The sequence below is a fragment of the Cyprinodon tularosa genome, unplaced genomic scaffold, assembly GCF_016077235.1.
Source record: "Cyprinodon tularosa strain WSP-4 unplaced genomic scaffold, ASM1607723v1 ctg859, whole genome shotgun sequence".
Classification (NCBI taxonomy): Eukaryota; Metazoa; Chordata; class Actinopteri; order Cyprinodontiformes; family Cyprinodontidae; genus Cyprinodon; species Cyprinodon tularosa.
Genome location: NW_024039628.1, coordinates 308,769 through 328,252, shown reverse-complemented (window position 1 = coordinate 328,252; position 19,484 = coordinate 308,769). Strand labels below are relative to the sequence as shown.

Here is a 19,484-nt window from a genome sequence, read left to right as displayed (position 1 = left end):
TATAATAGCGATATCAAGTAGGCTGGTTTAAGATCTAGTTCGGTTGTATTGTTGATTCAGCAGGTTAAGGTGATTGACCTACATGTATAGGTAAGATTTATGTTATTAAGCTGCTTGCGTGTTTATGTGATGATTGACCTAACTGGTTTTAAGGTATATAGTCTGATTAAAGTCAGGCTGTGTTTTATGATTTAATATGATGATCTGAACATCTGGTTTTAGGTGCTTGACTCAGCTGTTTAAGTAGTAACTGTAGGAATGCGCAGCTGGGATTACTGAAGTATTAGGTGATTGAGCTGCTGGTATACGGTCTTATAAATAGGAGGGAGAATTGACTGCTGGTTAGGGTAAGTTAAGAGTGATAGATCACTGGTATAGGTTAGTTTTATAGGTTATTGAATAATAGATTAGGATGTAGTTAATGGAGAATGACCTGTCTGGAATAGGTTATTTCAGTTATTCTTCTGTTGTTTTCGGTAAGTTTATATATTGTACCTGCTGGTGTATAGGGAAGTAGCCGGTATATTTATCTGCTAGTAGATTAAGGTAGTTCTGGATTATCCATTTCCTGGAAAGTTTTAGAGTAGATTTTTATGGGTGATCAGGAGCTTGTGAGTTTCGTTAGTTATTTATGTTATCCCACTGAAGGCCTTAGGCTGGTTTGAGTGGTGCATTAGGCAGAGAGAGTTTAGGTGGTTTAGGTGTATCGCAGCTTAAAGTTAATAGGTAATTTAGGTGTAATCGGTCTGTAAAGGTATAGAGGTGGATTTTGGGTTGGGTGACCTGCTGGTTTGGTAGTTTAATGAGATTGAGCTTTCTGTGAGATTTAGGTATGTTATAAGTTTATTTGAGCTGCTGTTTTTAGTTGATTGACCTACACTGGTTTAAGTAGTTTGTGATTGCGATGCATCTGAGTATTAGGTAGTTAGTTGAGAGTGACCTGCAGGTTTTAGGTACTTTAAGTGAATTTTACCTGCAGGTTTTGGATGTAAGTTTAGGGTGGATTAGAGCTGCTGGTTTAGGTAGTTTATGTGATTGACCTACTGGTTTGGATAGGTTAGGTGATTGAGCTGCTGGTTTAGGTGATTGACCTACTGGTTTAGGTAGTTTATGTGATTAAGCTGCTGGTTTAGGTAGTTTAGGTGATTGACCTGCTGGTTCAGGTAGTTTATGTGATTGAGCTGCTGGTTTAGGTAGTTTAGGTGATTGACCTGCTGGTTTAGGTGATTGACCTGCTGGTTTAAGTAGTTTATGTGATTGAGCTGCTGGTTTAGGTAGTTTATGTGACTGACCTGCTGGTTTATGTGATTGACCTACTGGTTTAAGTAGTTTATGTGATTGACTTACTGGTTTAGGAGGTTTATGCGATTAAGTAGCTGGTTTAGATAGGTTAGGTGATTAAGCTGCTGGTTTAGGTGATTGTCCTACTGGTTTAGGTGATTGACCTGCTGGTTTAAGTAGTTTATGTGATTGAGCTGCTGGTTTAGGTGATTGACCTACTGGTTTAGGTAGTTTATGTGATTAAGCTGCTGGTTTAGGTAGTTTAGGTGATTGACCTGCTGGTTCAGGTAGTTTGTGATTGAGCTGCTGGTTTAGGTAGTTTATGTGATTAAGCTGCTGGTTTAGGTAGTTTAGGTGATTGACCTGCTGGTTAAGGTGATTGACCTGCTGGTTTAAGTAGTTTATGTGATTGAGCTGCTGGTTTAGGTGATTAACCTACTGGTTTAGGTAGTTTATGTGATTAAGCTGCTGGTTTAGGTAGTTTAGGTGATTGACCTGCTGGTTCCGGTAGTTTATGTGATTGAGCTGCTGGTTTAGGTAGTTTAGGTGATTGACCTGCTGGTTTAGGTGATTGACCTGCTGGTTTAAGTAGTTTATGTGATTGAGCTGCTGGTTTAGGTAGTTTATGTGACTGACCTGCTGGTTTAGGTGATTGACCTACTGGTTTAAGTAGTTTATGTGATTGACTTACTGGTTTAGGAGGTTTATGCGATTAAGTAGCTGGTTTAGATAGGTTAGGTGATTAAGCTGCTGGTTTAGGTGATTGACCTACTGGTTTAGGTAGTTTATGTGATTAAGCTGCTGGTTTAGGTAGTTTAGGTGATTGACCTGCTGGTTTAGGTGATTGACCTGCTGGTTTAAGTAGTTTATGTGATTGAGCTGCTGGTTCAGGTAGTTTATGTGACTGACCTGCTGGTTTAGGTGATTGACCTACTGGTTTAAGTAGTTTATGTGATTGACTTACTGGTTTAGGAGGTTTATGCGATTAAGTAGCTGGTTTAGATAGGTTAGGTGATTGAGCTGCTGGTTTAGGTGATTGACCTACTGGTTTAGGTAGTTTATGTGATTAAGCTGCTGGTTTAGGTGATTGACCTACTGGTTTAGGTAGTTTATGTGATTAAGCTGCTGGTTTAAGTAGTTTATGTGATTGATCTGCTGGTTTAGGTGATTGACCTGCTGGTTTAAGTAGTTTAGGTGATTGACCTGCTGGTTTAGGTGATTGACCTACTGGTTTAAGTAGTTTATGTGATTGAGCTGCTGGTTTAGGTAGTCTATGAGATTGAGCTGCTGGTTTAGGTAGTTTATATGATTGACCTGCTGGTTTAGGTGATTGACCTGCTAGTTTAAGTAGTTTATGTGATTGACCTGCTGGTTTAGGTGATTGACCTGCTAGTTTAAGTAGTTTATGTGATTGACCTGCTGGTTTAGGTGATTGACCTGCTAGTTTAAGTAGTTTATGTGATTGAGCTGCTGGTTTAGGTAGTCTATGTGATTGACCTGCTGGTTTAGGTAGTTCAGGTTATTGATCTGCTGGTTTAGGTAGTTTATGTGATCCATCTGAAAGTTTAGGTAGTTTAGGTGATTGGACTGAAGGTTTAGGTAGTTTAGGTGATTGAGCTGCTAGTTTACATAGTTTTTGTGATTGACCTGCTGGTTAAGGTAGTAAAAACTAAAGGTTTATGTAATTTAGGTGAAACCTTAGCTAGTGTAGGTGATCATGCTAAAGGTTTAGGTAGTTTAGGTGATTGGGCTGAAGGTTTAGGTGGTTTAGGTTATCCAACTGAAGGTTTAGGTAGTTTATGTGATCAGGCTAAAGGTGTAGGTCCTTCCAGATTCTGATTGTGTTGCAGCTTGAGGTTAGTCCTCCGCTCTGAGGAACATCTGCTAACCGTTTGGTTTGTAGTCGTCTCTGAAAAGCTGCTTAAACGTAACGAATGTTCACAGTAGAAAACTGAGCAGGTCTGGAATAATGCGTGGCCTTTAACCTCTACCTTTCTCACCCCCCACCCCTCCTCCTCCTGCTGCTTCAGTTTGGCCCCGGGCCCCGACCTGTACACCAACAGGTACTAACAGTGACGGCAGGTGGTGGGGCGGGGCTCTCTGTCGTCACACAGTTTAGGTTCAACTTTGTTGTCTTAGAAAGGTTATCCAGACTGAAAATGAAAATCTTCTATGAATGTTTGTGTCTTCAGAGATGCATGAATTAGTGAATTAATCAGACGAGCAGCTGACTGTCCGCCTGTTACTCTGACAGAAGGGTTCCTAGGAACTCGGGTACTTTTTCAGTTTTCTGATGCTGCTGGAGACTAGGACCACCTAAACCATCGCCACCCCTACAAGCAGCACTGCTGCTGTTTTTCTCGCCGTTTTTGCCTTTTGGTCACCTTATTTTTTCTGTCGCCCTGTGTGTCTTTTGCCCCTTTTTTCTCTCCCTGTTTTGTCATTTCTCTTGCCATAAGTTTGTTGTTTTTGTCGCCTTGTATTTTTCGTGTTTGTCGCCCTGTTTTTGGGTCTCCATGGTGACCAGGTGTGTGTGTGTGGGTGGAGAGAGAGAGGAATCTGATCAGCAGCGAAATGAACTCAGTAGCTGGTTCTGAATGAACGGACGGGTTCTGTTAAGTCTGTGGTTCTGTTTGTTCCCTGCTGAAGGGAAGCCTCTACTCGCTGCAGGTAACTCTCCATCTCTTCTGTCCCTCCGTCCTGTTTCATGTGTGGTCTGGTTCTGGGTCTGGTTCTGGTTCTGGGTCTGGGTCTGGTTCTGATGGCCTTAGGCAGCATATAATGAGGCGGTTCTGCTTGGTCCGGCCCAGCAGCTGGATTCTGGACATAAATTGTGACCAGTTAGCCTAGCCATAGATGCTAGCTAGCTGTAGATGCTAGCTAGCCGTAGATGTTAACTAGCTGTAGATGCTAACTAGCGTAGATGTTAACTGGCTGTAGATGCTAACTAGCGTAGATGTTAACTAGCTGTAGATGCTAACTAGCGTAGATGTTAACTGGCTGTAGATGCTAGCTAGCGTAGATGTTAACTGGCTGTAGATCCTGTCTAGCCGTAGATGTTAACTAGCTGTATATGCTAACTAGCATAGATGTTACCTAGCCATAGATGTTAACTGGCTGTAGATGCTAACTAGGGTAGATATTAACTAGCTGTAGATGCTAGCTAGCCGTATATGTTAGCTAGCTGTAGATGCTAACTAGCGTAGATGTTAACTGGCTGTAGATGCTGTCTAGCCGTAGATGCTGTCTAGCCGTAGATGTTAACTAGCTGTAGATGCTAGCTAGCGTAGATGTTAACTGGCTGTAGATGCTGTCTAGCGGTAGATGCTAGCTAGCTGTAGATGCTAACTAGCGTAGATGTTAACTGGCTGTAGATCCTGTCTAGCCGTAGATGTTAACTAGCTGTATATGCTAACTAGCATAGATGTTACCTAGCCATAGATGTTAACTGGCTGTAGATGCTAACTAGGGTAGATATTAACTAGCTGTAGATGCTAGCTAGCCGTATATGTTAGCTAGCTGTAGATGCTAACTAGCGTAGATGTTAACTGGCTGTAGATGCTGTCTAGCCGTAGATGCTGTCTAGCCGTAGATGTTAACTAGCTGTAGATGCTAGCTAGCGTAGATGTTAACTGGCTGTAGATGCTGTCTAGCGGTAGATGCTAGCTAGCTGTAGATGCTAGCTCCTGTTGCCCCCATGGTTTGGGTTTTTTCCAGTGTAGCCAAAGGTTTTGTCTCCAATTGCTCCTCCTCTCCCGGGTTTCTGACGCTTTCCATCTCGTCCTCGCAGACCTTCTTCGGCAGCCGGGGCAGCCTGCCGTCCGGCACCGGGCCGCGGGGCGTCCCGCCCAGCACCGCTCCTCGGCCTGTGGCTTCTACCCACGTCTACCAGGCGGGCCCTGGATCCCAGATGATGATGATCCCCCAGCAGCAGCTGCAGTTTCCCAGCTCCCCTCAAGGCCCCGCCTACTTCATTGGACAGGTGTGTGTTTGGTTCCCTGCGATCACCTGGTGAAGCTGATCTGACCTGATCACGACTTTTTCCTTCTCTGGTTTAGTACCGCTCGCCGACCTACGTGGCCACCCCCCAGCAATACTCGGTCCCAACCGGAACCCCGGCTTTCTACCCCGGAACCAGCCCAGCTGAATACGGTACTTATGGTAAGAGGCTCTGCTGGGGCCTCAGCTGCGCCGTCAGGGGCGCCTCTAGAAATGTTTCATAGGGGGGCCAGATGGGGCCTCTTAAATTCTTGGGGTGGCACACAGAAACATCATTTCATGGTTTGTTCCACTGCCTGTGGAAAACTATCATAAAGATCTCAGTAAACAGCTACTCGCATCTTTAGGGCTTATAGTGAGATTATTGGTGTTACTACTGATCTAATGAGCGCAGAAATAAACCAGGTAACATTTTGAGTTGAACAATAGTTCTGTTTTATTTATATTTGAAATAAGTTGTACATTTTCTCTCCTCCTCCATCCTCTCCATTTCCTCCTTCTCTCACTCTCTCCTCCTCCTCCTCTCTCTCCTCCTCCTCCTTCTCTCTCTCTCTCCTCCTCTCTCTCCTCCTTCTCTCTCTCTCTCCTCCTCTCTCTCCTCCTCCTCCTTCTCTCTCTCTCCTCCTCTCTCTCCTCCTCCTTCTCTCTCTCTCTCCTCCTTCTCTCTCTCTCTCCTCCTTCTCTCTCTCTCCTCCTTCTCTCTCTCTCTCCTCCTCTCTCTCCTCCTCCTCCTTCTCTCTCTCTCCTCCTCTCTCTCCTCCCTCTCTCTCTCTCCTCCTCTCTCTCCTCCTCTTCCTTCTCTCTCTCTCCTCCTTTCTCTCCTCCTTCTCTCTCTCTCTCCTCCTCTCTCTCCTCCTCCTCCTTCTCTCTCTCTCCTCCTTCTCTCTCTCTCTCCTCCTCTCTCTCCTCCTCCTCCTTCTCTCTCTCTCCTCCTCTCTCTCCTCCTCTCTCTCTCTCCTTCCTCCTCCTCTCTCTCTCTCTCTCCTCCTCTCTCTCCTCCTTCTCTCTCTCTCTCCTCCTCTCTCTCCTCCTCCTCCTTCTCTCTCTCTCCTCCTTCTCTCTCTCTCTCCTCCTCCTCCATCCTCTCCTCCTCCTCCTTAATATTTCCCCTTTTCTTTCACTAACAAAATGAATCGACTTATTTACTTGCCGTTAGCGTTACACCTTCCTCGCCGTTACAGCGAGCGCGGCTGAAGCGCCATCAGCACCGCTCGCTGATATGGGGTAGGGGAGGGGGGAGGACAGGGAGAGCGGGTGCATAATGGGGGGAAACGCTAAACCCATGCTACTACAATCTACACTGGCCAGTGGGGGGGGCCAGGGCATAGCCTAGGGTGGCCATGGCCACTCCCACCTGCCCCCTGGTGGCGCCCTGCCTTAGATCAGAGATGATCCAGATGTTGGGCTTCGTTGTAGAAAGAGATTGCTGTGAGGAGGCCGTCTGTCCTACAACCTGGTGGTGGCAGTATGATGCTGTGGGAGAGCAGACGGCAGAATTCGTCTGTCTGCAACATCTGGAAACGGTTCTGATGCTCCACTTCTACCTGGACTCCTCTGACCTCAGCAGTCACTTCAGAGAGGATGAGCTGCGTAGCTTCCCTCAGCACCATGCAGCCTGCTCCCTGCTCTCCTGAAACCCTGAATGCAGACAAGTAGAGACGCGCCCCGCCTCGTCACACGCTTCATGACCCGTCCTGACCGTGATCCGACGTACTGATGCAACGATGCATCCGCCATGATTTAGTCTCACGCTGAGCATCCCAGCCTTTGGGCTTCAGGCCGTTCATCTCCTCCGTCTGAAGAACCAGCACAGCCTGCTCTGATTGGACGCCTGCAGCATCAGGACCTTCCTGTAGCCGCATGTGGGCGCCGTCAGGATGAACATCGCATACAATGAAGCAACGCTGTGGTGTGAAAAGGCTCCGCCTCCTTCCCGATTTAATGTCTTCAGACGAAGAGTTTCATCGGATGAATTTAAATATGAGAGGAAGGAACCAAAGGAAGAAAAATTACCTCAGCTGCTGCTCCTGTCAGGGGGGTTCAGCTCAGGACTTTGACTAGGCCACTACCATTTAGAGACTGCCGATCGGTCCAAGAGCGGTAACCATGGTGACGCAGACCGAAACGAACCACGCTAACCTTGTCCTGGTTGATCAGTAGGGCTGGGCGCGGTTCTCAATGAGCAGAGCGCCTCAGCTCCTTACAGTCAGGCTCGCTTCCTACCGCGCCGCGGTGTCCAGCGATGATTCTGCTTAGCAGGGAGATAAACCTCAACGTCAGTCGTTGTTTCCTGCGTCTGGAAGCCCTGATCAGACCATCGTTTGTCGTATCCACTTCCCATCAATCCTGGTGGGACTGTAGTACCGCTGTAGTACCGCAGATCTCCACTAGGAGGCCAGGAACCGTGCTACTGTGGCGTGGAGCCGAACTCGGCGCGTTAACTGATCCAAGCTCAGTCTGAACTCGCACGGCTAAACAGGCCCAGACCATCACACTGCCACCGCCGTGTTCTACTGTTGCTGCTCCTCTTACTCCAGATGTTTGGACAGACACAGATGTGCTGAACAGACCCAGGCGAGCCTCCACGGTCCTTTTGCTCAGCAGCGGTTCTGGTTCTGGTTCCAGTTGTGGTGGTGAAGGCCTGAACTTTGACCTTAAGTGAAGCGACGGGTTCTGCAGGTCTTTTGGTCTCTGAGACCTCCTGGGTCCCCCCCCGCAGAAGGTCTGGTTTGGTATGAAGGGAATTTCTGCACATCGGGATTTTAGGAAAAATGAAAAACTCATTTCTCAGTTTCTTCATGTCTGCTGGTTTCTGTGGGACAGAGTCCAGAAGATGCTGGTCCAAACTGGTCCAGGTTGTCTTCAGGTGTTAGATCTTCACCTCCTCTGGTCAGGTGATCCTTCGCGGCTTCATGGTTAATTTTAAACACTCTCCCACCCCCCGATGGGGGAGGAGCAAAGCAGAGAGGAGGCTGAGGGGGTCAGAGGAGGAACCCCGTTTGTGTCTCAGTACGCTGGAGTCCTCATGGGGAACCGAGGGTCACAGGAGCAGCAGCCCTCTGAGGGTAGGTGGACCCCCCCGCCTTCTGTCTGTCTGTCTGCTAACGGACGCCGTCTCCAGCCTGTGGGAGTTTTTGACTATATTTAGGCTGAGCTGTTCCTGGTTAGCTTGAAGCGAGGCAGAGCTGCTAGCTGCCTTTGGAAAGGGAACAGAGAGCAGGTGGGGGGGGGTCTGCCGTGTCGTCGTCTGGATCTGATTTCCAGGTCTGGAAGGATCTAGGATGTATGAAAACCTGTGAAGGTTCCTTCAGTTCTTTCTGTCCTTCCTGTTTTCTGGATTAAAACGTAAATATTTAAAGTTTGACTTTGGTGACGATAGTTTCCATAAATCAGTGACGTTGTTTCCAGATCATTAATGTTCCAGAAAAGACTGACAGTCTGAGTCTGGTTAAGTATTGACCTTCATTCTATTCTATTCATTTTATTTCTATAGATTCACATCAGATCATCTGAGGTGACTTTATAGATCCACATCAACCAGATCATCCAGTCAGATTGATTCAAAGTTTTCTATCTAAGGAAAACCAGCTGATTGCATCGACTCATTGACTCTTCAGCAATCCCTCACACTAAGCATGCTTGTAGCGACAGTGGAGAGGAAAAACTCCCTTTGAACAGGAAGAAACCTCCAGCAGAACCAGGCTCAGTGTGAGCGGCCATCTGCTGAGGCCCACTGGGGTTCAAGGAGACAGAAGCAGACATAGAAAAACTAAACTTAGAAAGGTAGTTTTAACACTTAGATGGAGCACATCTGGGACATGAATCAATCTTTCTCCTCTGATGATGAAGTTTTTGTTGCTGTGATAAATGAACATTAATGGCCGTCCTTCTGTAGCGCTCCACACTGCTGGTGTTGCCTTCACTGTCCCTCTTAAAACCAGCAGGTGTTTCAACCCACCCATCAGAGGACCAACCCGTACCTCTGGCCGCTAATGCTAATGCTAAACATGAAATCAGTGACATCATGTTTCCTCAGTTCATCCTTTAGATGTTTTACCAATTTCTTGGTTCACCTTTGATAGACTGAAGAGATTTGACCGATTCAGTCACAGATCTACATCATGTAATGGTTTCACATCTGGATTATAGACAGATGTAGCTTAGCATCATCAGCATAACAGTGGAGATTAATCCCATGCTGTCTAATAACTCTACTGATTGGGAGCAAATATATAATAAACCCGGTTCAGATTCCATTACTACCTCATATGCTGCCCCCCCCCCCCCCCCCCTTCAGAGACAAACCAATCGCGGATAGAGGAGTGCTGATGATCTGATTTTTAATAAGATCAATCTTATTTATAAAGAATACCATAAATCATTGCTGATGAGAGCAGGTGGAATGGACGGTTCAACAGAGCTATGGCTCTGGGTCAGTTTGGCAACTGTTTAAAAAAAAAATCTAGGATTCTTCTTATTCTCCTCTATTAATGAGGAGAAGTATGCTGCTCCTGCTTTATAAAGGCTCCTCTTATACAGCAGGAAACTATTTTCCAGACTAGGAAGGATCCCTGCAGGCCTGTGGATTCATCTAAAGGCTGCAGCATGACGTGGTGTTAAACACTGAAGCTCTGAGTTCTGGATGGTGAAACCATAACTAGTTATGCTTCTTCAATAATGGAGGTTAACGGAGTTTGAAGTATTTTCTATGCAGATTCCATCAGCGCCTCTGATGATGTGTCTCACTGATGTGTCGCATTTGAGCCGAGCAGCCAAACGTGTTTCTGCTTCATCCTCTACAGGGACCTACTACCCTGCACAGCCTCCTTTCCCCCCCTCTGTGCAGGCAGCACCCGTCATCATGAATCCGGCCCCCCAGCAGCAGCAGGCTCCGCCTCAGCCCCCTCAGCAGGTCCCCACCAAGCGGGAACGCAAACAGGTAGAGTTTCCAGTTCCTGATCCGGTCCTGATGATCGTTTTGAAGGGAAGCTCCTCCTCATCGTTGGGTTTTAGCGATCCGGTTAGTTCTGAAGCCTCAGTCGTCTGTTTAGGGCAGATCTTCCTCAGCGTTTCTGATTGTTCCGCCATCATCATCGTCATACCTTCTAAAGATGGTTGCCTAAGCTGCTTCGTGCTAATGGCCGCTTTGATGAGTCTGTGAGCCCCGCCCACCTCTCATGTGACCCAATCGATGATCTGGGAGGTTCATCTCCTCTAACGGCCTCTGCTTTCTGGTCCTGGACCCATCCTGGTTAACCCGGACCCATCCTGGTTAACCCGGACCCATCCTGGTTAACCCGGACCCATCCTGGTTAACCCGGACCCATCCTGGTTAACCCGGATCCATCCTGGTTAACCCGGACCCATCCTGGTTAACCCGGACCCATCCTGGTTAACCCGGATCCATCCTGGTTAACCCGGATCCATCCTGGTTAACCCGGATGACCCATCCTGGTTAACCCGGACCCATCCTGGTTAACCCGGACCCATCCTGGTTAACCCGGACCCATCCTGGTTAACCCGGATCCATCCTGGTTAACCCGGACCCATCCTGGTTAACCCGGACCCATCCTGGTTAACCCGGACCCATCCTGGTTAACCCGGATCCATCCTGGTTAACCCGGACCCATCCTGGTTAACCCGGATCCATCCTCGCACTCCTGACTTTCTTCTCCTTTCAACGCTGCGGTGTTTCCTGAAATGTCAGCAGTGGGCGGGGTCAGGTCAGATAGGAGCCCAGCCTGGCCTGGCTAAATGTTTTTATCTACGTAACGCAGCTGCTGCCGCCCAGCAGACGGGATGTTTGAGGAGGAACTGTGACGTCCTGCAGGCTGCGGTTCTGCTTATTTGGGTCGCAGTCGGTACCAGACCTGCTGGGCTGATCCTGACCTCTGAAGGACAGACTGAGCTCTGTCATCTAACAAGGCGACGCTAAAGACATAGTTTAAGGTGCTGTAGCTTAGTTTGGCTAACAGACGGAGCTAGCAGAGGCTAACCTGTTAGCTACTGAGCGCAGTTAGCCACCCAGCTGTGGCCTAACGGCTCCTTAGTTCTCCATAAACGGATCTTTTCCGTTTTATTATCAGCCAGGTAACAAAACTGAAAAACTGAAACATGGACCCGGCATTATGTCATCATCGTTGTCAGGGCAACCACGACGTTCTACGCCATCTTAGCAGCACGGACGGCCGCCATCATGCAGGATAAAGTCAGTCTGTTTCAGAAACAGCTTTGAGGGCGGCTCAGTTTCTGGATTCAGGGCTAATTTACGTCTCCTGGTTCCAGAAACGTCCAACAGTCCAAACCAGCAGCTCAGAAGCTGCTGCTAAGCCTGGCTGATGGGTCGGGGGTCCGCGCAGCTAAATGACGTCACGCTAGCTTCTTTGAGTTGGTCTTAATCAGCATGTTGATCCAGCTAAGCTAAGCTAACGTTGATTCAGAGAGAAAGTCCTGCAGGGAGGGGGCTGGAGGACATGTCAGCACATAGCTGAGGTCCACGTGGACTCTGGTCTCCTCCCCCCTCAGCCTGCAGGGCTGCTGCTGTGGCCCCCCCCCCCCTTCCTGCTCTAGTTCCTGTGCTTTCAGACGGTCTGATCTGCACAGAGTGCTGCAGAAGGGGAGTTTCTCCTACTAGCTGCTGCCTATTTGGTAACTTTCTCTGTGAGCTGGAAAGCGTCCCATTCGCCCTGCCATGCCCCTCCTCCCCTCTCAGGCCCCCTCTCGCTGTGGGCGGGGGTTCACATTCCTTCTCCACAGCTTTACAAGGCCAGGCTCTTTCTGCCTTTTTTTCCCTCCCTGCTCTGCTCAGCCCAGAACAGAGGCTTGATCAGGCTGCTAGCTAGCTTACTGAGAGACAGGCCTGGTTCTGGCCCGGTTCTGGCCCGGTTCTGAGTGTCATGGGACTAAGCTGCCGTGTATCCGTCCCTCTACCTGCTCTGTGGAGTTGAAAGTCCAGCATGAAGCCAGCAGGAGCTGAAGTTCTGCTGTGAGGCCCGCCGGCTCGGTGCTGCTCATGGAGCGGAGCAGGTAAAGGTCAGTAAGCAAACAGTTAGAAAGTAGGTCAGAGAGCAGCTGATTGAAACCAGTATAGACCAGTCTGAGCCCAGTAGCTGTCTGCTAGCACTTAGCTTCCTTACTGGGTCTGATTTCATAAACAGCACATGATCGACAGACGGAGAGCAGGACGGCTTCAGAGGAAGGCCGCTGCTGTCAAACCTGATTACGCTTCACACCATTTAGAAGCAGCAGCTCCCAGTCTGCTCCCAGTAGGGGGGGGGGGGTCTGCTCCCAGTCTGCTCCCAATAGGAGGGGGTCTGCTCCCAGCTGCTAACCCTCTGCTTTCACTCCACAGATCAGGATCAGAGATCCTAACCGAGGAGGCCAGGACATCACGGAGGAGATCATGTCAGGGGGCCGCAGCGGCTCCACCCCGACGCCCCCACAGGTGAGCTGCAGTAGCACACGGGGGTCTGGGGCAGACCTGAAGATCTGCTCCAGGTCCAGGTTCACAGCTGAGACCTGAAGATCTGCTCCAGGTCCAGGTTCACAGCTGAGACCTGAAGATCTGCTCCAGGTCCAGGTTCACAGCTGAGACCTGAAGATCTGCTCCAGGTCCAGGTTCACAGCTGAGACCTGAAGATCTGCTCCAGGTCCAGGTTCACAGCTGAGACCTGAAGATCTGCTCCAGGTCCAGGTTCACAGCTGAGACCTGAAGATCTGCTCCAGGTCCAGGTTCACAGCTGAGACCTGAAGATCTGCTCCAGGTCCAGGTTCACAGCTGAGACCTGAAGATCTGCTCCAGGTTCAGGTTCACAGCTGAGACCTGAAGATCTGCTCCAGGTCCAGGTTCACAGCGGAGACCTAAAGATCTGCTCCAGGTTCAGGTTCACAGCTGAGACCTGAAGATCTGCTCCAGGTCCAGGTTCACAGCGGAGACCTAAAGATCTGCTCCAGGTTCAGGTTCACAGCTGAGACCTGAAGATCTGCTCCAGGTCCAGGTTCACAGCTGAGACCTGAAGATCTGCTCCAGGTCCAGGTTCACAGCTGAGACCTGAAGATCTGCTCCAGGTTCACAGCTGAGACCTGAAGATCTGCTCCAGGTCCAGGTTCACAGCTGAGACCTGAACATCTGCTCCAGGTCCAGGTGCACAGCTGAGACCTGAAGATCTGCTCCAGGTCCAGGTTCACAGCTGAGACCTGAAGATCTGCTCCAGGTCCAGGTGCACAGCTGAGACCTGAAGATCTGCTCCAGGTCCAGGTTCACAGCTGAGACCTGAAGATCTGCTCCAGGTTCAGATTCACAGCTGAGACCTGAAGATCTGCTCCAGGTCCAGGTTCACAGCGGAGACCTGAAGATCTGCTCCAGGTCCAGGTGCACAGCTGAGACCTGAAGATCTGCTCCAGGTCCAGGTTCACAGCTGAGACCTGAAGATCTGCTCCAGGTCCAGGTTCACAGCGGAGACCTGAAGATCTGCTCCAGGTTCAGATTCACAGCTGAGACCTGAAGATCTGCTCCAGGTCCAGGTTCACAGCGGAGACCTAAAGATCTGCTCCAGGTTCAGATTCACAGCTGAGACCTGAAGATCTGCTCCAGGTCCAGGTGCACAGCTGAGACCTGAAGATCTGCTCCAGGTTCACAGCTGAGACCTGAAGATCTGCTCCAGGTCCAGGTTCACAGCGGAGACCTAAAGATCTGCTCCAGGTTCAGATTCACAGCTGAGACCTGAAGATCTGCTCCAGGTTCACAGCTGAGACCTGAAGATCTGCTCCAGGTTCACAGCTGAGACCTGAAGATCTGCTCCAGGTCCAGGTTCACAGCTGAGACCTGAAGATCTGCTCCAGGTCCAGGTTCACAGCTGAGACCTGAAGATCTGCTCCAGGTCCAGGTTCACAGCGGAGACCTGAAGATCTGCTCCAGGTTCAGATTCACAGCTGAGACCTGAAGATCTGCTCCAGGTCCAGGTTCACAGCGGAGACCTAAAGATCTGCTCCAGGTTCAGATTCACAGCTGAGACCTGAAGATCTGCTCCAGGTCCAGGTGCACAGCTGAGACCTGAAGATCTGCTCCAGGTTCACAGCTGAGACCTGAAGATCTGCTCCAGGTCCAGGTTCACAGCGGAGACCTAAAGATCTGCTCCAGGTTCAGATTCACAGCTGAGACCTGAAGATCTGCTCCAGGTTCACAGCTGAGACCTGAAGATCTGCTCCAGGTTCACAGCTGAGACCTGAAGATCTGCTCCAGGTTCACAGCTGAGACCTGAAGATCTGCTCCCGGTCCAGGTTCACAGCGGAGACCTAAAGATCTGCTCCAGGTCCAGGTTCACAGCTGAAACCTGAAGATCTGCTCCAGGTCCAGGTTCACAGCTGAGACCTGAAGATCTGCTCCAGGTCCAGGTTCACAGCGGAGACCTAAAGATCTGCTCCAGGTTCAGGTTCACAGCTGAGACCTGAAGATCTGCTCCAGGTTCACAGCTGAGACCTGAAGATCTGCTCCAGGTTCAGGTTCACAGCTGAGACCTGAAGATCTGCTCCAGGTCCAGGTTCACAGCTGAGACCTGAAGATCTGCTCCAGGTCCAGGTGCACAGCTGAGACCTGAAGATCTGCTCCAGGTCCAGGTGCACAGCTGAGACCTGAAGATCTGCTCCAGGTTCACAGCTGAGACCTGAAGATCTGCTCCAGGTCCAGGTTCACAGCGGAGACCTGAAGATCTGCTCCAGGTTCAGATTCACAGCTGAGACCTGAAGATCTGCTCCAGGTCCAGGTTCACAGCGGAGACCTAAAGATCTGCTCCAGGTTCAGGTTCACAGCTGAGACCTGAAGATCTGCTCCAGGTTCACAGCGGAGACCTAAAGATCTGCTCCAGGTCCAGGTTCACAGCTGAGACCTGAAGATCTGTTCCAGTTCCAGGTTCACAGCGGAGACCTAAAGATCTGCTCCAGGTTCAGGTTCACAGCTGAGACCTGAAGATCTGCTCCAGGTTCACAGCTGAGACCTGAAGATCTGCTCCAGGTCCAGGTTCACAGCGGAGACCTAAAGATCTGCTCCAGGTCCAGGTTCACAGCTGAGACCTGAAGATCTGTTCCAGTTCCAGGTTCACAGCGGAGACCTAAAGATCTGCTCCAGGTTCAGGTTCACAGCTGAGACCTGAAGATCTGCTCCAGGTTCACAGCTGAGACCTGAAGATCTGCTCCAGGTTCACAGCTGAGACCTGAAGATCTGCTCCAGGTCCAGGTTCACAGCTGAGACCTGAAGATCTGCTCCAGGTCCAGGTTCACAGCTGAGACCTGAAGATCTGCTCCAGGTTCACAGCTGAGACCTGAAGATCTGCTCCAGGTCCAGGTTCACAGCTGGGACCTGAAGATCTGCCTGTTTTCTCCCTCAGACGTCTGGACCAGAGAGCCCGGCGCCGCCTCAGGCCAACGGTGAGAACATCTCAGCATCAGCAGCCCTGGGGGGACTAGATGGAGCAGGTGGGGGCCCCGTGCGTCTCGAGGTGGGGGGGGGGGGTTTGACCAGAGTTAACGGACGTTATTTTGTCTTTCAGATGACGGCGGGAAGCTAACGCCGCTCTCTCTGACCCCTGAGCTCGCCAAGGTGGACACCCCCCTGACGGAGGCCCCTTCCTCTGCCCCCCCTCCACTCTCACACACCTCTAACCCAGCCCCCAGTGATGTGATGGATGCCCCGCCCCCTCAGAGAGGCCCCTCCCCCCCAGTAGCTCCTGAGGTTCCTGCCTACCCTGCACCACTGCCTGAGCCGGCCCCCCCCAGCAGCTGTGCAGCAGAGGGGGAGGAGCCAGAGGAAGGCGTGGTGTCCGTGGAGCTGTCCCTCAGCTCAAACGGCGTGGCAGACCTGGACTCAGAGGGGTCCCCCCCTCAGTCAGAGGACGCCCTAGAATCTCCCATCGTTCAGCCCGAGGAGCTCCGTTTACCCAACGGCCTCCAGGCCCCACAGCGCCCCCCTGCAGCCGCCGCAGCCGAGCGCCACGACAGCCCGATAGCCGAGCCTGATCTGAGAGAGGAGGCCGGCCCACCTAGCTCACAGCCCGCTATGGCCACGCCCACTGCCGCTGAGCTGGTACCATCTGTTGCTACTGAAACCCGGACTGAAACCGATCAGCCGGAGCCACAGGACGGCGTCTCCAAGGACGTCCCTGAGGCTCCGCAGCCTGACGCCAAGGAGGAGACGCCATCTCCCACAGAGACGGTTTCCTCTACTCCTCCTCCTCCTCATGTTCCTGCTCCTCCCACAGTGGAGGAGAAGGATGCTCCCAGTCCTCCTGCCGTCACCCCCTCCCCTGTAGAATCTACTATGCAAGGTCAGTCTGTAGAAGCAGAGCTGCCGCGTGTTTGCAGACAGAAAGCCTGAATGTGCTCCTCTCTGCAGCTGCTCTGTCTGTGCCAAAGAAGAAGAGGAAGATGAAGGACCTGAACAAGAAGGAGGCGGTTGGAGACCTCCTGGATGCCTTTAAAGAGGTCTGTTCCCCCTGAACTCAGGTGGAGTCCTGTAGGGGGCCGGGGGCCCGTATGAAGCTCGCATCTACGGGTAGAAAAAAACCCAAAACCATTATTTATGAATTAAAGATGTTAAAGACGTAGCCTTAGCTGTACTTATCCCGTGGGATTATTCCTTCAGGGAAACGCTGGATAATTAGGGTATAGTGGTTACAGCATGAATTAAACTTGTTTTTATTTTCTGACTTATTAACTCTACATCTTAAAAAATAAACTGATTGAAGAATAGCCATATATCAGGATTTTATTTAAGCAACGAGGCAAACCTGTTAATCTGGGAATGAACCTTCAACCAATGAACAGCTGTTAACATCCGGGCCGGGTAATAAATGGGGGTAATTGTGGGTAAGGGGTCGTACTTCAGTATTCACGGGTCAGTGCGGTCCGGGCCGGGTAATAAATGGGGGTAATTGTGGGTAAGGGGTCGTACTTCAGTATTCACGGGTCAGTGCGGTCCGGGCCGGGTAATAAATGGGGGTAATTGTGGGTAAGGGGTCGTACTTCAGTATTCACGGGTCAGTGCGGTCCGGGCCGGGTAATAAATGGGGGTAATTGTGGGTAAGGGGTCGTACTTCAGTATTCACGGGTCAGTGCGGTCCGGGCCGGGTGATAAATGGGGGTAATTGTGGGTAAGGGGTCGTACTTCAGTATTCACGGGTCAGTGCGGTCCGGGCCGGGTAATAAATGGGGGTAATTGTGGGTAAGGGGTCGGGTCTCGGTTCTGAACTCTACAAGTGCGGGTGATCCAGTCTAGAGAAATCAGACCCGTCCAGGACTGTGCGGTCTAAGGAGACCTGCCTTCCAGAAACGTCTCTCATCTTTTGTCCATCAGAGCCGGTTTATTTCAAACATGGCTGCCTAAAGTTGGCCGATCGATTAAGATGAGGCTAAACAGGAAGTCATGTTGGCGTGTTTGATGAACCTTGTTCAATGCTTCCAGGTGTGAAGAACACTTGTAGGCGTGTTTCTGTTCTGCGTTCTGATAACCTCGGCCAGATGCCGATGCCTCACAGTTTAAATCTACTTCCTGCTATCATCCAGGAGCAGGTAGCTGCCCGACCCGAGCCTGAGCCGGCGCCTGCCCCCCCCTCAGAGCCAAAGCCCCCTATTGCAGCCCCCCTACTCCAGGAGGAGGCCGACCTGACCTGGGAGGACAAAGAGGACAAGCTGGACGCCGAGAACATTCAGTCTGCTTCTACCGACAAGAAATACCAGTACAAAGAGGGTGGGTGTGACGGTGGTGTTGGGGGTTATGGGGGGTGTATTGGCTGACTTGTTCTATCTGCTGCAGATCTGTCCAAGCCAATTAACAGAGAGGAGAAGAAGAAATACGACAGACAGTTCCTCCTTGAGTTCCAGTTCAGCTCCGCCAGCATGAACAAGCCTGAAGGTCTGCCGGCCATCAGCGACGTTGTCCTGGACAAGGTGCTGACCCCCCCGGTTTCCATGGAGATGACGACAGACAGAAACTGTTCAGCTGAAATAAACTGTTTTTTTTTCATCAGGCCAACAAGACTCCTCTTCGCCAGTTGGACTCCAGCCGCCTCCCAGGGATGAACTGTGGCCCTGACTTCACGCCCTCCTTCGCCAACCTTGGCAGGCCTGGAATGGGGGGAGGAAGCCGAGGACCTGTGAGTCACCGGCCCCTGAATGTGGGCCATGGTGTGTTTCTCAGTCCTCACCCTGATGATGCACTCCGTCTTTCTCTACAGCCCCCTGGAATGGGCCTTGGGGTGGGCGTGCCCCGACGGTCCCAGCAGGTCCCCAGGAAGGAGCCGAGGAAGATCATCACCAGCATGTCGCTCAACGACGACGTGCAGCTGAACAAGGCGGAGAAGGCTTGGAAACCGTCGGTAAAGAAAACGACTCGGAGCCGAGAGGCCGAGCAGCCGCAGGAGAATGACCCCGAGCAGATGAAAACCCAGGAGCTGTTCAAGAGGGTCCGCAGTATCCTCAACAAACTCACCCCCCAGAAGTTCCAGCAGCTGATGAAGCAGGTGCAGGAGCTGACCATCGACACCGAGGAGAGGTTAAAGGGCGTCATCGACCTCACCTTTGAGAAGGCCATCTCCGAGCCCGACTTCTCTGTGGCCTACGCCAACATGTGCCGCTGTCTCTCAGGGGTAAGCTACGCTACACCATGCTAGGAGAGGCTAAGCTAATGGTTTAACCCTCCCAGCCTGTCGCGGTTTGACTGTTGCTGAGAAGTTGATTGATGAAGGCCTCCCTTTACACCGATACCCCCGATAAAAGCCAGGGTAGAGTCACCTCTTACGATTGGACCTGCAAAGATGGAGCTACCTCTACAGGGTACTACCAGAGCACTGCAAGAGCACTACCAGGGTACTACAAGGGCACTACCAGAGTACTACCAGGGTACTACCAGAGTACTACCAGGGCACTACCAGGATACTACCAGAGCACTACCAGAGTACTACCAGAGCACTACCAGGGCACTACCAGGTTACTACCAGGGCACTACCAGGGTACTACCATAGCACTACCAGAGTACTACCATAGCACTACCAGAGTACTACCAGAGCACTACCAGGGTACTACAAGAGTACTACCAGAGCACTACCAGGGTACATCCAGGGTACTACCAGAGCACTACCAGAGCACTACCAGGGTACATCCAGGGTACTACCAGGGCACTACCAGAGTACTACCAGGGTACATCCAGGGTACTA

The 19,484-nt window shown here is 50.7% G+C and overlaps 1 protein-coding gene across 2 annotated transcripts in view; it reads left to right on the top strand.

The window, feature by feature from the left end:
- Window positions 1–19,484, top strand: part of LOC119775220 (eukaryotic translation initiation factor 4 gamma 1-like) — a 43,079-nt gene that overhangs the window by 9,629 nt on the left and 13,966 nt on the right. Inside the window, exons 4-15 of one of the 2 annotated variants that reach the window (XM_038273118.1) lie at window positions 3,312–3,344; window positions 5,072–5,263; window positions 5,340–5,442; window positions 10,083–10,219; window positions 12,632–12,724; window positions 15,663–15,750; window positions 15,825–16,598; window positions 16,667–16,755; window positions 17,836–18,019; window positions 18,086–18,219; window positions 18,300–18,425; window positions 18,507–18,917. In XM_038273118.1, coding sequence (XP_038129046.1) covers window positions 3,312–3,344; window positions 5,072–5,263; window positions 5,340–5,442; window positions 10,083–10,219; window positions 12,632–12,724; window positions 15,663–15,750; window positions 15,825–16,598; window positions 16,667–16,755; window positions 17,836–18,019; window positions 18,086–18,219; window positions 18,300–18,425; window positions 18,507–18,917 — 2,364 coding nt within the window. The remainder of the gene's footprint in view (window positions 1–3,311; window positions 3,345–5,071; window positions 5,264–5,339; window positions 5,443–10,082; window positions 10,220–12,631; window positions 12,725–15,662; window positions 15,751–15,824; window positions 16,599–16,666; window positions 16,756–17,835; window positions 18,020–18,085; window positions 18,220–18,299; window positions 18,426–18,506; window positions 18,918–19,484) is intronic. The other variant, XM_038273119.1, reaches the window with a different exon arrangement.